The following is a 17,526-nucleotide window of genomic DNA, read 5'->3' on the forward strand; positions in this document are numbered from 1 at the left end:
GTGAGTATATCCATCCATCCATTTTCTAGTACACATTTAATACATCAATAGTTTTTTTACTGTCGTAGATGTTTTCCCAGAGTCAGAGCATGCTGATGGAAGAAGACTCCTCGCTGACCTGGCGCTCTCCAGCAGAGTCCAACATCAACGTGACAGCGTCAGGAGATTTCTGCAAGTCGGGGGCCAACCTTAGCCAAGGTGGGTCGAGGAGAAAACCTCTACTTTGGTTTGTATGTGCATCCGCTTGCTTCTGTGCAAGGAATAAGGCCACCAAGTTCAGTTAAACCTCCTGACCTATGTATGTATTGGTATTTTAATTGTAGAAATGAAAGGAAAAGGACAAAGTCACTACAAGAAAAAGAAGAAAATGGGAGAAAACCCTCCGCCAGAGTTGACGCAAACTCACCAAATCTGCTCTCCGGCATCACCCAGCAGCTCGGAGTCATTGCCTGGGCTTTTGGACTCACCTCAGGTAACGTTTACCATATTCTACACACTATAGAGCGCACCGGGTTATAAGCTACACCCACTGAAATTTAAAGGAGGAAATATTTTTCTATATATTGGCCGCACCAAGCTATAAGCCCAGGTAAATACGTTGTGAAATTAGTTATTTTCACAAAAGTACTTTGAAAATGTTTATTTACATATCTCAATTGTTTCCAAACGGTGTCTGTAACACAGCAGTAAAATGGATGATCAATCGCAACATAAGTCATTGTCATGGACCCACTAGCTGTGGAAGAGAGCTCTTCAATCACCTTAACGACTCAAAAACTCCACCATGGCATTTTGGTGAATTTACTGAGGAATTTGTGAAACTGAAACAATACAAAAAGAATGCCATTGTAAGTTAATAATAATAACAGACGCTCGTAGACATGTTAGTGGATTGGCTAATGCTAATGACGTTAGCTTCATTCTATTACGAAAGTGCTTACAAATATGCATGAAAACCCTCTGTGGCTGTCTTGTGCCGTGGGGTTCTTTTAGGACCGATGAATCACAGTCATGCTGGTCGCCAAGTTTACAAATTCTCTTTCTGGAAGTCTTTCTTTCCGCTCGTATGCTTTTTCAGCCCAGCCGTGTTTTCCCTTTCTGGCTTTTCAGCCCCCCTCTGCGGTCACCGGCGCTGCTAATAAAGAGACAGGTGATTAGATAACTCGTTCCAGCTGAGGTATCCACTCACCTGTCATCTGCTTCCAGCCGGCTCCTGCGCACGCCCTGCCCACAGGCGCCGCGTGGACCACGCCCCCCCTTCCACACCCCTACAGACATTACACATGGGACAATTTAGTAGCACAAATTGTTTTAGTTGAATTGTGTAACTTATAAATATTGCTTGGAATGATAAATGAAGAATCCCTTCTAGCAGAAACGCTATGGACAATTTTACTTTCGGTTCAAGGCAATAAAACAGGAAATACATTTTCAACCTGCAACACCTGCAGTGAGCGAACGCGTCCAAAAGATGGAGCCATAGCACAATCATCCATCCATTTTCTATCTCTTATCCCTCTGGAGGGAGGGAGGGCTTGAGTATGCAGAGTGTATATAAAGCAGTATGGACAACATGGTTTCAAGCAATCTCCTCAATGATTGTTCAAAAGTCACTCATGTGACTACAGGGCACCATTTTGCATAGCAGTTTGATGGCACTTCCTCATTATACATTTATTTTAACTCAAATCAATCAAACAATTAAAATGTTTACTTGTATAGCCCTTAATCACAAGCCACAACAACATCCTCGTCTCATATCCCACATCAGGGCAAGAAAAATCTCAACCCAATGGGAACACCAAAAATCCCTGGAAGGGACCACAGATGTGGGAAATTCCCCCCTGTGGGCGACTGGTGCAATGGATGCCGAGTGGATACAGTTAATAATGTTGGTTTAGTCCAGGCCTGGGCGAATTAAGGCCCGGGGGCCATATGCGGCCCGTTAAGCTTTTCAATCTGGCCCGTCGGACATTCCCAAATAATTGGGACGGCGTGGCGCAGTGGAAGAGTGGCCGTGCGCAACCCGAGGGTCCCTGGTTCAAATCCCACCTAGTACCAACCTCGTCATGTCCGTTGTGTCCTGAGCAAGACACTTCACCCTTGCTCCTGATGGGTGCTGGTTGGCGCCTTGCATGGCAGCTCCCTCCATCAGTGTGTGAATGTGTGTGTGAATGGGTAAATGTGGAAGTAGTGTCAAAGCGCTTTGAGTACCTTGAAGGTAGAAAAGCGCTATACAAGTACAACCCATTTATCATTTATTTATTTAATTTTTTTTTTAGAACTTTAAGACGGAAACTGTAGCTCTCATTATGATGTTCAGTGATGTTTTCAAATTACGGGAAAACTTGAACTATACAAAGTATTTCAATGGTTGGAATCTGTGCTTTTCCATGATGTACTCGTTACTGTGTTTTGATTGATTGATTGATTGATTGATTGATTGATTGAGAACAGTGTTTCCCCCAGAAAATGTGTTAGTTTAGGTGGTGACTCTCCAGGGGGAGGGGTCCGGGGAATTGGGGTAGGTGGGTGGGTGGGTGGGTTGGTTGTAAGGATCAGTGTAACTCGGCCTGTCGCCATCACGTCTCCACCCTGTCGCTGCCACCACAGCCTTGGCGGCAATAGACTACAGACTGTGGTGAAGTAGGCTTTGTCACATGAAGAAGCCTACAAATTTTGGTTGTGTTTTCCACTCCATTTGCTGAATGGCGATATATGATATACCGGTATATCTCGATATTTTTTCCGTAAAGTAAAAACAAAACAGTCCTAGTTACCTGAGATACTAAAATAATGACTCAAAAAGTCAAATTAATAACTTTAAGTAAGCGTTTGCAATGATCATTTGAAAAAAATAGTTAAAAGTGGGGCCACATGCTGAAAAGTGTTCAACTCATCATGCTTAATTTATTACAGCATTTGGGAAGCCTGTAGTTGATTTTTATTTTGTAAATGTTAATTTTATCAACATGTGATAGCAGGGACCCTACCATTCAAAAGTAGGCTGCTACATTACTAATGATTAATGTAACTATAGCTGAAAAAATAGTACAATAGCAATAGGAGAGACTATTCATCCCTGAACACCATGGAGATCATGTCGGCTTTATGATGCCGTTACATTATTATATCAACTATCAGAGACAGCTTCAGGAAACGCTTCATTTAACATAATGTCCTTTTTTGCTGCTTCAACACAGCTCAATCAACACAGAAAAATGTAAAGTGAAATAACACACTGTAGGTCAATGCTTGTCTTTCTCTCAGACAGGGCTTTGCTGTCCGTAACACAAACGCACGCACGCACACACACCGCACAGTGAGCTAACGTTACGCTAAAAGCTAATTAGCCTTTCACCTCAAGGAGTGAGAATAGAGTTTTTTATTGTCATTATTGCAGTGAACAGGTTCAAAGAACAACGAAATTGGAGCAGATCCCCTAAAGTGCATATACAATTTGGTAATATAAATAGTAAAAAATGATAGAAATAAGAGATGCATCTATATATATGTATACATATCCACACATATGCATATATGCATACATATGAATATATATACATATAACATTATTGCACATTATAGTCCGAAAAAATAAAAAAACAAATGATGGACACATTGTGCTCACTCAGTGCCTGTTTAATACTACTATGGCTCTTGGGTAAAAGTTGTTTTTTAGTCTATTTGTGCCGGCTTTAAGCACCTTATAGCGTCTGCCTGAGGGTAGCAGTTCTAGGTGGCAGTGCCCGGGGTGGAATGGGTCTTTCAGGATGCTCTGTGCTTTCCTGAGACAGCGGGAGCTGTACAAGTCAGCCAGAAAGGGCAGAGGGCATCCAATGATCTTCTGGGCGGTCTTTATGACCCTCTGGAGCGCCGTTCTCTCTGCGACCATGCAGCTGCTGAACCACACACAGATGCAGTAGGTCAGGATGCTCTCAATGGAGCACCGGTAGAAAGACACCAGCAGTTCCTGAGAGAGGTGGTTGTTCCTGAGTATTCTCAGGAAGTGCAGTCTCTGGTGTGCCTTCTTGATGGTAGCCGTGGTGTTGGGGCTCCAGGATAGGTCGTTGGCCAGGTGGACTCCCAGGAAGCGGAAGTTGGAGACCCTCTCCACGCGAAAAAAGCTGAGCTGCCGCTTATGTTTCTAGAACATCAATGGGCTCATAGTGATGTTACTAGTAGTTGACTTGGAAGTGTTTATTATAATGTGGGGAGAGTCCGTTGTATTGTGCTTACCTTTCTGCTCACTCCATTGAAGGAGCACTGAATCCATGCGCTCTGAATATGCCCTGCTGATTGGCTGTTACATGCGCCCTGAATACGCACTGCTGATTGGCTGTTACCACTCTGCGTGTCACCAATCAGATGGTTCTGTGGGTGGGACAATGCTGGGTGCTGCAGAGACAGAACTCAGTGGAGCAGCTTGTAAACACTTTAGACAGTGGTTCTTTGTTGTTAAGGCGGCCGCCTTAACAACAAAGCGCTGCGGGAAACCCTGGAGAAGTTTATTGACATCTTAAATAATTGAATTCATGTAATGCTTTAAAAAGGCAAATGGATGGCACAAAAAGCCAAAAGCTTTGTTTCCCTTGTGGTCCATGGTAATCTAAGTCACAGCAGCTCAGACGAGGCACCAAGCAGTGTGGGTGGGGAGCACTTCCACAGAGTGTTTCCAGAGCGGCCAGCCTGAAATGCGGGTGTCCGGGATAGACGCGGAAGAAGACTTTTACAACAAAGTTCTAAAGCTGATATATATCACATACTGTATATCAGATTGTAGGTGGCTTTATTTTACTCTTCACATTCATATTTCGCTGTGTTGCATTTGTTTTGTGTTTCGTTTGATTGTAAATAATGACGATCGAGAGGGAGTGTGACGTTCACAAGTTGTCAATATTCCATGTTTTATCGTTCATAATTAATATTGTAAATCCCACATTCTTTATTTTCATGTACATTCTGGGTGTCATTTTCAGTAAAAAAAAATCAAATTCCATTTCGTTTTTCAAGGTAGTCTGTCAAAACATATTTGGCATTCAATCAGACATTATTGTGAGTTTTTGTATTATTGTTCCTAAAAATCAGATATACCAGCCTTCTAAGACACATCTTTTTCTCTAAATTTGGCCCCAGAGTCCAAATAATTGCCCAGGACCCGGTCTAGTCCATAGTAGACAAGTGGAGATAATTCAGCTGCGCGGCCTCGTCACCAACTGATGCAAAGAGGAGTGGTCCATCCTGGGTCTCAACTTTGAACAACTGGCGCCTCATCCATATAGGCTAATCTGTTGTCACTTGATAACTTCTCCACGCAGTAGAGGGGGGCAGAGCAGAAAAGGGAGACAGCAGATCAACGGTTCTAAAAAGGGGTATACATTACATAAAGGCTTGAGTATACCAATGAGTTTTAAGATGGGACTTAAATGTCTCTACTGAGATAGCATCTTTAACTCATAGGGCATTCCAGAATACTGGAGCCCGAATAGAAAATGCTCTAAGGACCACAGACTTTTTTTAGGCTCTGGGTATCATTAATATGCCGGTGTTCTTTAAACGCAGATATCTTGCATACATATGGTACAATACAATCAGCAAGATAGGATGGATCTACCCAGTTTAGTGTTTTCTACGTATGTATTAAAACCTTAAAGTCACACCTTAAGTGCACAGGAAGCCAGTGCGGGTGAGCCAGGATAGGCGTAATTTGATCAAACTTCCTTGTTCTTGTGAAAATTGTAGCAGTAGCATTTTGTACCAACTGTGATCTTTTAATGCTAGACATAGGGAGACCTGAAAATATTAGGTTTCAGTAATCGAGAAGAGACGTAATGAACGTATGAATAATGATTACAGCGTCAATGGTGGACAAAATGGGACACATTTTAGCGATCTTACAAATATGAAAGAAGGCTGTTTTATAGGGCAGCAAATCTTTGGGTGTCCCACGATTCGATTCAATATCTATTCTCGGGGTCGCGATTCGATAATATATCGATGTTTTTCGATTCAACGCGATTTTCGATTCAAAAACTATATTTTTTCGATTCAAGACGATTCTGTATTCATTCAATACATAGGATTTCAGCAGGATCTACCCCAGTCTGCTGAGCAGAGTAGTAGAATTTTTTTAAAAAGCTTTTATAAATGTAAAGGACAATTTTAATCAACTGATTGCAATAATGTATTTTTTTAAACTATTAAACAAACCAAAAATATGACTTTTTTTATCTTTGTGAAAACATTGAACACAGTGTGTTGTCAAGCTTATGAGATGCGATGCAAGTGTAAGCCACTTTTTTTTTTTTTTTTTTATAAATGTCTTATGATAATGTCAATTAGGGATTTTTAATCACTGCTATCCTGAAATTTTAACTAATATTGATACTGTTTTTGATAATATTCATTTTTGTTTCACTACTTTTGGTTTCAGGGATGGGAATTTTCCGCGGAGCCACGGAATTCCGCCGATTTTAGCACTGCCAGGGTCATATAATATAATGCTAATGTGTGAAGGCACCAGATTGGCTAGCTCTACTGTCAGCTGACGACATCAACCAATGACATTGCCCGTTATAGGCGTCTGCGCCAATGACATTGCCCGTTACAGGCGTCTGCACCAATGACATTGACATTGCCCGTTATAGGCGTCTGCGCCAATGACATTGCCCGTTACAGGCGTCTGCACCAATGACATTGCCCGTTATATACGTCTGCACGCGTCGTTTGCCGACAATATCTAGTCCCTGATCCTCAATTATTGTGAGCGTTTCTGAACTCATATTCTGTTTATATTGGTTGTGTTTATCGGCGACTAATCTGGAAAGAAAACGCAGTAGCTCTCAATTAACACATTTCTTTATTGACAAAACAGTTTCAGACATGGTTAAGCTTCTTCAAGATAAGAATGCTTCATTAGCGAAAGATTTCAATAAGGACGTGAGAAACAAGTGGAACTGGGCATGGCTCGATATATCTATCAAACTGAAGGTGAAGATTAACAACAATATCGTAGAAGTAGACAAACTGATCAGCGATTTCATTGCTAAGTGCGATGAACCGGGACGTGCTCAGTGCTTATATTGCAAGGACATTGTGAACTATGGCTCTCGGGGAAAGGTGGCACTCTTTGACCACGCGAAATCGGCAAGACATCTAAGTAAAGTGAGTTTACGGAGAAGTAATTTTTCACTGGGGTCTGCCTTCAAGCTGAAGTCAAACATCGTCACAAATGCTGCCTCAAATCAACTATCGAAGCCTCCCACCTCCGACTCGGCTCCTCTCACACCAATCTACGACAGACGAGTGCATTCAGAGGTACAATACACGATCTTATGTATTTCAAAAATCCCACCAACACGTCTTCCTATGAGGAAGCAGTGCCTGGGGAGTCTGTGGTGGACTCTCCTATTTCTGGGGCTGAGGTCGCTGAGGTAGTTAAAAAGCTCCTCGGTGGCAAGGCCCCAGGGGTGGACGAGATCCGCCCGGAGTTCCTTAAGGCTCTGGATGCTGTGGGGCTGTCTTGGTTGACAAGACTTTGCAGCATCGCGTGGACATCGGGGGTGATACCTCTGGATTGGCAGACCGGGGTGGTGGTTCCTCTCTTTAAGAAGGGGGACCGGAGGGTGTGTTCCAACTATCGTGGGATCACACTCCTCAGCCTTCCCGGTAAGGTTTATTCAGGGGTACTGGAGAGGAGGCTACGCCGGACAGTCGAACCTCGGATTCAGGAGGAACAGTGTGGTTTTCGTCCTGGTCGTGGAACTGTGGACCAGCTCTATACTCTCGGCAGGGTTCTTGAGGGTGCATGGGAGTTTGCCCAACCAGTCTACATGTGCTTTGTGGACTTGGAGAAGGCATTCGACCGTGTCCCTCGGGAAGTCCTGTGGGGAGTGCTCAGAGAGTATGGGGTATCGGACTGTCTTATTGTGGCGGTCCGCTCCCTGTACGATCAGTGCCAGAGCTTGGTCCGCATTGCCGGCAGTAAGTCGAACACATTTCCAGTGAGGGTTGGACTCCGCCAAGGCTGTCCTTTGTCACCGATTCTGTTCATAACTTTTATGGACAGAATTTCTAGGCGCAGTCAAGGCGTTGAGGGGTTCCGGTTTGGTAACCGCAGGATTAGGTCTCTGCTTTTTGCAGATGATGTGGTCCTGATGGCTTCATCTGACCGGGATCTTCAGCTCTCGCTGGATCGGTTCGCAGGCGAGTGTGAAGCGACCGGAATGAGAATCAGCACCTCCAAGTCCGAGTCCATGGTTCTCGTCCGGAAAAAGGTGGAATGCCATCTCCGGGTTGGGGAGGAGACCCTGCCCCAAGTGGAGGAGTTCAAGTACCTAGGAGTCTTGTTCACGAGTGAGGGAAGAGTGGATCGTGAGATCGACAGGCGGATCTGTGCGGCGTCTTCAGTAATGCGGACGTTGTACCGATCCTTTGTGGTGAAGAAGGAGCTGAGCCGGAAGGCAAAGCTCTCAATTTACCGGTCGATCTACGTTCCCATCCTCACCTATGGTCATGAGCTTTGGGTCATGACCGAAAGGATAAGATCACGGGTACAAGCGGCCGAAATGAGTTTCCTCCGCCGTGTGGCGGGGCTCTCCGTTAGAGATAGGGTGAGAAGCTCTGCCATCCGGGAGGAACTCAAAGTAAAGCCGCTGCTCCTTCACATCGAGAGGAGCCAGATGAGGTGGTTCGGGCATCTAGTCAGGATGCCACCCGAACGCCTCCCTAGGGAGGTGTTTAGGGGACGTCCAATCGGTAGGAGGCCACGGGGAAGACCCAGGACACGTTGGGAAGACTATGTCTCCCGGCTGGCCTGGGAACGCCTCGGGATCCCCCGGGAAGGGCTAGACGAATTGGCTGGGGAGAGGGAAGTCTGGGTTTCCCTGCTTAGGCTGTTGCCCCCGCGACCCAACCTCGGATAAGCGGAAGATGATGGATGGATGGATGGATGTATTTCAAAATTGTTATATTTTGAATTCTGGTTAATCCATTTGTAGACCTATTTTTGTCTATAATCCAAAAGTGTGCAAGAATTTGATATATGTGTAAACTTGTATACATAAATTTCATCACATGATACATTTTTATGAAAATATTTGCTAATAAATGTGAAATTTTGGTCAGAAGAATATTGTTAGATTTTCACTCAAAATAGCAGGAATGAATCCTAAGCTAACATAGATTTCAAATTTTTTCTGGGGGGCATGCCCCAAGACCCCCTTAGCAGGCGAGTGCACTGAGTGCACTTGGGTGCGGCCGCTATGTGGCCTTCCGCAAATCTGTGTTTTAAGGTTAAAACATTTTCAGCTGATTTTGTAAATCTTCATTCCCATCCCTGTGGTTTGTTCTGTGTCGTGTTTGTGTCTTCTCTCAATTGCTCTTTTTATTGCAGTGCTGGGTCAGATTTGGTTTTGGAATTGGATTGCATTGTTAGGGTATTGCTGTGTACTGGTTTGTTGGATTGGTTAAAAAAAAAAAAAAGGGAATCGATTCTGAATCGCACTACGGATTCGATTCGTATTCGAATCGTTTTTTTACCACACCCTTACTGTTTTAGTAACACTTTTAATGGTTGACTTAAATGAGAGAGTTGTGTTTAAGATAATACCGAGTTTCTGTACCGAGTCGCTTTGCGTAATTGTTTTCTTGTCAAATGTTAATGTGGTATTATTAAATAGGTGTCTGTGTCTAGCAGGACCAATAATCAGCATTTCCGTTTTCCTAGAGGTTAAGATGCAAAAAAGTGCTGGACAACCATTATTCAATTTAATTTAAGTTGACTACAATCTGCCGTGTTGGTCAGCTTTAGAGGCGTGTAGAGTTTGGTGTCATAAGCATAACAGTGAAAGCTAATAACGTATTTGCGTATGATGTCACCTAGCGGCAGCATGTAGATGCTGAAGAGTGCAAGGGAAAGAACCAAATGTTGTGGAAGTCCGTACGTTACCTTAACATACTCTGAAGTCACATTGTTATACGAGACGCACAGTCAGAAAGATAGGAGTTAAACCAAGAAAAGGCTAATAAGTCTGACATACCAATACGTGTTTTGGTACGTTCTAATTGAATATTATGATCAACGTTTTCGAAAGCAGCGCTAATATCAAGTAGCAGCAACACGGATGACGCATCAGCATCCATAGTTGGCAATAGGTCATTAGACATTTTTGCGTGACTGAAATCAGTATGAAAGGTGTCCCACAAAGGTGGGACACCGGCCGGTAGTTTACCATGAGGTCAGGATCGAGGTTAGGTCTTTTGAGCAGAGGATGAATAACCGCTTATTTGAATGCTAGGGGAACCGTGCCAGACAAAAGTGGTAAGTTAATCAGATTTAGCACTGATTGTCCTAATATTACAAACACCTCCTCTTTAAGTTTCTCAGGAAGTGTGGGTCAAGTAAACATGTTGTTAGTTTTGTCCCATTTACAAGTCGCAGGAGTTCCTCTAATGTTATTTCTTTAAAAAGAGAGAGATTATTTTGGAGGACAATATCAGTCATACATACATATGAATCTGTGTTTATGGAACCCAGTTGGAGCTGGGACGCATTATCTTTAAACTCCTTTCTAATGAGTTCAATTTCCTTATTAAAGAAATTCATAAAGTCATCAGCCGAGTAGGTGGAGCTGCTGGAGGTAATCCCTTGTTGGGTTAGCGATGCTACTGTACTGAACAAATATTTAGGATTGGTTTTTTGAGGCGGATGAGATTAGAGCAGTACTAATTAGTTTTAGCTTAAGTAAACCTGCATTTATAAGTTATTAAACACAGCAGTTTGGGTATATCTCTACTTTATATGGATAATCTGTTGATGTCACCAATGGCAAAAATGTAACCAATGGGGGAAATTCCAAACGACTGGTTTCCTGGAATTATGAAGTAAGGCAAGATTGTTTTATTGATATCTCCACAATTACTCCATGGTTTGATTTCATATTTTTAGGACTTAGGCAGTTCCCAAATACACAACTAGTACCAATAAGTAAGGGACGGCGTGGCACAGTGGGAGAGTGGCCGTGCGCAACTAGGGTTGGGTATCGAGTGTCGATTGGAACCGGGATTAACTTTCCGATTCTCCCGGAATCGTTCAAAAGTTTAAATTTCGATTCCTAGTTTCGATACCCTGTCCGCCGACCCGGAAGAAGAAGCCGCTGAACACCAACGAAGAAGCGCCCACCGCCGGAAGTGTTAGCATAGCCGAGCCAGTCAGTCAAGCATGGATAGCGGGCGTCGACGGTCGAAAGTGGGGCTTTATTTTACTAAAAAAAATGAAATATCGGCGAAATATAACACGTGCAACAGGACTGTTTCGTGCTTAGGAGGGTGCACGTCGAACATGATGAAGCAGCTCCGAGTTCATGGAGTACAAATAAATGCGTGTCCCGTCTTCAACAGGAGACACTATCTGTCCAGAAGGCTCACGCATCCTGCCTGAGAAGGCGGATATGGTCATTTTCCTAAACAAGAACTGTCTCTGATTTTATACTGTACCTGCTGCTGATCTGGACTGGGTTTTGCAAGTTGTTTCTTATTGTTTATTTACTTTTCTGCACCAGGTTAGCCCATCACTGGGAGCACGGTAACATGTTTACGTACCTAAAGCATCATACACTTGTGTGTGTAAATGTGTTTTCATGAGGTTTCCTGCAGCATCATACACTTATGTGTAAATGTGTTTTCATGAGGTTTTCAAAAATAAAGCTCTCTTGATGAAAGTGTACCCCTGTGAAAATGTATTCATAATGTATAATATTTATATTCAAGTTCATAGATCTGATATTTATATTCTAGTTGAAAACAGCCCTGTGAGGAATTTATAGTAAAGTTCATAAAAAGAAAGAATCGGAATCGAGAATCGTCAAGAATCTGAATCGAAACAAAGAATCGGAATCGTTCGAATTCAAACGATACCCAACCCTATGCAAGACACTTCACCCTTGCTCCTGATGGGTGCAGCTTAGCGCCTTGCATGGCAGCTCTCTCATCAGTGTGGGAATGGGTAAATGTGGAAGTAGTGTCAAAGTGCTTTGAATACCTTGAAGGTAGAAAAGCACTATACAAGTATAACCCATTTATCATTTATTTAAAAGTTGTTTTTGCAAAACAGGGCCCCTTTAAGTTGTGATTTAAAAACAGCTTCTTGCTGGAAGAGATTACTACCTCTATAAATGATTCATATGGACAACCTTTTTTTTTTAATTATAACAACCTCGAAGTTGATAACCATTATTGGTTTTATAAATCAACAAAATTATTTTACAATAGTTGATCAATAATGAGCCGAATTTTCACAAATCTGGGGATCTGTGGCATCTCAGCTGATAACGATTTATTGTGCGTCAGTGCGCTTTGATGCTCAACTTTACCTCAATTACTATTTTTTAGCCATTATTCGCGTTATATTTCGTTTTGCTTTGATAGATTTTTGAAAATGACACCTTCTCATTGAATAGCATCAGTGTGTACCATGTCTTTGTTTATGGCTAGTTACACTTCTAGTTGTTTGTCATATGACACTTTTTTTTTTTTTTTCTTTCCCTGATCAATCAGAGCTGTGATTCCACGCAGATCGACGACTACCAGCACTGTAAATCCCCCGTGTTTCCCATGAGCAAAGCCAAGGTCACCCTCTCCCCTCTAAACCAGTTCCTTTTGGAGACCTGTAAGTCCCCCGGATATGTGTTGGGCTCCCAACTCGAGGCTGAGCTGAGCGTACCTGAGAACTTGTCTTCGGTGTGTCACAAAAGTCCCCTCTTCTCTGGGTCAGATCAGGGCGACGATACTGAAATGCACTGTGGGGACTATCTAAAAAGTCCAGTGTTTGGAAGAGACACCCAGCATGGCGGGTCTCCGGCAGGTACTTGTGACTCACAAGTTCTCTACCCAGAGAGAAAAAATTCAGACGTAAACTTCTCCTCTGAAGAGAGTTTGAGCCCATCTATGAGGCTCACATCCTGTCCGCCTAAAAGCCCGGTATTCCCGAGGAGCCCCGCTCCTGCCAAGCACCTTACCTCCTTCAAGGACTCTCGACCATACTCAGAAAGTTGTGTCTTACTGGAGACAGATGGGGAGCAAGTCCCCTCAACAAACCAAGGAGCTGCGCTGGTGCCGAACGATGTTTTCAAGGGAACCTCGGAAGCAGCGCTAACCAGTGATATGACGCTACGCTGGTCCGAAGAAGACGAGGAACAGAGAGAGACAGTACATATGCAGCATACATTCGCTATAAAATAAGACGTTGATTGTGTTTTTATTTTACCATCCAGCTGGTGAGCTCACCCAGTCCAGTTTTTCCAGAGGAGAAGCGTTTTCCTCCTTCTGGAGACCAAGCGGCCGGTCAGAACCACAGGGCTGAAGCTGAAGTCACCCCAGAGACAAATACCCTAAGCTGCAGGTAAACATTTCATACACTTCACCATATTGCATAACCAGCACACAACCTTTAACAAGAACTAATAACAATTGTAGAGCTGCACAATTAATAACATTTGAATCACGATTTAAAATGCCTCGATTATAATGAGGGTGATTGTAAGCGATATTAACATTTAAAAGGCAGGCTCCGCTGCATATCAAATGAAGCACTCTCACAGCCGTGGCGACAGAAAAACAACAGTGCCACCGCCCACACCAGTGGTCATTGTGAATCGGCACAGAGCGCCATTACCACAACGACCTCAACAACAAACTTGTTTCACTTCTACGAAGTCCTCGGAATCCGGTACAGGCCGCACTGCTAATATTAAATATTGACAGGTGTGGACACCTGCACAACACACTGTTTTACTTGTATCCCTGGAGTCCCACTAGCAGCTAGCCATCATGCTAAGTAAAGTCTGGAGACAGTTTTCTTAGAGTGCGAACACTGCCAAGACATACGGTCTGTTAGAATTCATGCTTCTCTTCCCTCTGCGCATTCGTATGGATCTAAGGCAGGGGTCTCAAACTCAATTTACCTGGGGGCCACTGGATGCAGAAACTGGGTGAGGCTGGGCCGCAAGAAAAGATTTCTTAAAAATCTAAAATGCACTTTTTAATGAATTCACCTTCTTTGAATGGCTTTCCCGCCCTAGCAACATACTTGTCAACTCTCGCGATCTTACCGGGGGACACCCGAATATCAGTGCCCCTCCCGACAATCTCCCTGCGCAGTCATTCTCCTGGATTGCACCTGGACAACAATATTAAGGGCGTGATCAACAGCCATACAGGTCACACTGAGGGTGGTCGTATAAACAACTTCATCACTGTTACAAATATGCGCAACACTGTGAACCCACACCAAACAAGATTGACAAACACATTTTGGGAGAACAGCCGCACTGTAACACAACATAAACACAACAAAACAAACACCAAGAATCCAATGCAGCCCTAACTCTTCCGGGCTACAATAGGGGGCGGGCTTCTGGAGGGCAGGGGTGTATAGTGTAGCCCGGAAGGGTTAGGGGTACATTGGATTCTGGTTATTTGTTCTGTTGTGTTATGGTGCGGATGTTCTCTCAAAATGTGTTTGTCATTCTGGTTTGGTGTGGGTTCACAGTGTGGCACATATTTGTAACAGTGTTAAAGTTGTTTATACGGCCACCCTCAGTGTGACCTGTGTGGCTGTTGATCAACTATGTCTTGCAGTCACTTACTGCGTCTGCAGAAACCAAATACAACATGTGGCTGGGCTGTCACGCTGTTGGTACAGGATGTAGAAGACGCTAAAGGCAGTGCCTCCACGATGCCCCCTTAATATTGATATTTGGGTGAAATTTGGGGGAATGATTACCCCTGGAGGGGCACTTAAAATTGTGAGTCTCCCGGAAAAATCGAGGGTATACAAATATGGCGCTGTAAAGCGTCATTCATATAAAACTCGCGGGCCGCACCAACATTAAAATTTCACTTAAAGGTGCGGGCCGCAAAATAACGTCTCACGGGCCAATTGCGGCCCGCGGGCCGCGTGTTTGAGACCCCTGATCTAGGGGATGCAGAATTGTAATTGCGCAATAATGGACCCCTTTCATTTGTTACGCTAAATGACTATATATATTTTTGTATTTTGTCATTTATTATACATGTTTCACACTACAAACGATCAAATGTATGATTAGGTCAAGATAAAGTGCTGATCTGTGGGCAACACTATAATTTACCTAACATGAATAATCGTGACATCAATCTTGATTAAAAAAAATAATCGTGATTATTTTGGCCATAGTCGTGCAGCACTAATGGGGGTAGACAACAATATTGCATTAAGAGGTCATCTTTTGGGAACTCACACATACATTAAGTATTGTCATGACATCGACAAACATAATATTCTAATTATTTAATAATTTTGGTACCTCATTAAAGTATTATTTGATGTCCTTGATGTATGTCTTATTTACAGTCAGACCAATCAGACGTCTGTTTCCACCCAGCCATCGGTTCACTACTACTGGGGCATTCCCTTTTGTCCACGAGGTCTGGATGCAGATGCCTACACACAGGTTGTCACATTAGCATCATTATCCAGTTCTGCAAAAACTGAAAACATTTTATTATTTCATGTTTTTATCTGCCTATCAGGTGATTCTGGCGCAGATGGAGGTGTATGAGAAGAGCTTGAAGGAGGCTCAGAGGTGTCTGCTCAGGAAGGCTGAATGGGGGGATGGGATCGTGCCGCAGCCAGAGGTGAGGTCGCTAGTAAGTTATTTAGTGGTAAGCACTACCGGCAACATGCTGTTTTGTGTCTCAGTAGCTTTATTGTGAATTAGCTGCATTTGTGGACACCAGTCAATCCCAGAAGCACTATTATGCATGTGATCCACTTTTTACACAGTAACTTCCTTCATCTGATATAATGAATGCCATATATCACATACCACATAACATTGAGGAGTAAGATAGGATGATGCAAACATTAACCACAATTGCATAGTTATGTGAGCTACAGTGCTAACAGCTTTATAGCTGACTGGATGATAGCTAGCAGAGGTCTTTGTGTTATTCAAAAAGGTGTATCGCGAGCCTTTTTTATTTTGACAGTCTCAACTGGCTGAGAGATATGAGACATTTTTCTTACGTTTGGTGCTAATATATAACACAATTTTACAATAATTTACTGAAGAGATGAAGTTCTGTAAAAGCTTCCATTTTTTTTCCCAGACATGCCCTTTACCTGAATCATCTGAACGTCACAAAGTTCTTCGAAGGTAAAAACCTGCTTGCTAGATTTTCTGTACCTTTGACTTAAAGTCTAAATCACAGGAAGTAACTTACTCCACACAAGCTTTTGCGTAGCTGTGAGTGATGCGGTTCATGATTTATTGTAGGCGTGGTCTCAGACTGAGGGACAAAAAGCTGAGTCAGGACGTTGACAGCGTTCCAGTTGAGCCTGAGGAGGAAAAGGGAAAGCAACTTGAGGAAAAAGAGAGAGAAGATGATGAGACTGACTGTGGAGAGGAAGATCAGCTGGGGTCTGACAACTGCGTGGTTTGTCCTGGTACTGGAATTTATTTTACTACACTTAGTTAGTACATAGGTTCTGCTCACAATGCTTAATGACTCGCCTTCTTTTAACTGCAGAAACCCAACTGAGCGATGAAGATCATACAGATCTTTCTAAGGTGACTTGCAATTAAAATGTCAATATGTCAAATAAATATTAAACCTTCCATCTGTAGCCAAACAGTCCTGAATGTGGTGAAATCACCAAGATATGTGCTGATCTGGCTGCTGAAAAGGAGAAGATGGAAGGTAAGCTTTTAAAACTCGGGGTGGTGCAACAAAGCCGTAACCACATCTGGGAAAAAATTGTATTTATCTCACTGGTTGCAGTCTTAACAAACGGAGACGAGCAGGCAAATCACTTTGTTGGCAGACTTGTTGAAAGAAAACCCGCCTCAGCTGATGAGGGAGAGGAGCAGAATTTGGGGCAAGGCTGTCTAAGGTCACATTCGCCTGAGTTGGATCCAGTTGGCCTCTCTCAGGCTAGCCCTGAGGTCAACATGGAGTGTCCGATTTGTCAAGGAACGTTTCCCATCGGCAAGATCGAGATGCATGCGGCGTACTGCGATGGCGAGGAAGAGGGGGCCACCGTGGACGAGAACATGCTTGATCCGGAATATTTGCAAGGTTGGAATACTCTATACAGCACAGTTACACTTTGGGCCTTATCTAGCAAATATGTGTGTGTATTAAAACTTGTGAAAACTTGTTAACGCACAAAAGGCTGACCTACTAAACCAAGGATTGCATTTCTTAAATCAGCAAAATAGGGAGCTCAATCTATTTCATGTACCATATATGCTGATTCTCAAAGCATCCACAATATTGAGAAGGTAGATCCAAGTATAATAATTTAGCAATCTCAATGTGCTTTATCAAGACTGAAACTGTCTTGTGTCTTTATTTAGTACGCTTGAAATGTGCGTGCAAACTTGCACAGTTACGCACAAATGGCTATGAGAAATAAGGCAAAGAAAGACTATGGACAGAGACTCCTCTATCCTACGTGTGTCAACCAGTAATGCTTTACTATGA

General features: G+C 43.2%; 1 protein-coding gene across 8 annotated transcripts in view; it reads left to right on the forward strand.

The window, feature by feature from the left end:
* uimc1 (ubiquitin interaction motif containing 1) overlaps positions 1–17,526 on the forward strand; it is a 33,504-nt gene that overhangs the window by 5,644 nt on the left and 10,334 nt on the right. For 5 of the 8 annotated variants that reach the window (XM_061898786.1, XM_061898781.1, XM_061898778.1 and 2 more), the window contains 11 exons: positions 69–198; positions 324–472; positions 12,556–13,206; positions 13,272–13,399; positions 15,392–15,491; positions 15,571–15,687; positions 16,150–16,196; positions 16,317–16,486; positions 16,570–16,610; positions 16,668–16,740; positions 16,822–17,118. In XM_061898786.1, the coding sequence (XP_061754770.1) occupies positions 69–198; positions 324–472; positions 12,556–13,206; positions 13,272–13,399; positions 15,392–15,491; positions 15,571–15,687; positions 16,150–16,196; positions 16,317–16,486; positions 16,570–16,610; positions 16,668–16,740; positions 16,822–17,118 (1,903 nt within the window). The remainder of the gene's footprint in view (positions 1–68; positions 199–323; positions 473–12,555; positions 13,207–13,271; positions 13,400–15,391; positions 15,492–15,570; positions 15,688–16,149; positions 16,197–16,316; positions 16,487–16,569; positions 16,611–16,667; positions 16,741–16,821; positions 17,119–17,526) is intronic. The other 3 variants (XM_061898785.1, XM_061898783.1, XM_061898782.1) reach the window with 3 other exon arrangements.

The sequence above is a fragment of the Nerophis ophidion genome, linkage group LG04 (genome assembly GCF_033978795.1).
Source record: "Nerophis ophidion isolate RoL-2023_Sa linkage group LG04, RoL_Noph_v1.0, whole genome shotgun sequence".
NCBI classification, from domain to species: domain Eukaryota; kingdom Metazoa; phylum Chordata; class Actinopteri; order Syngnathiformes; family Syngnathidae; genus Nerophis; species Nerophis ophidion.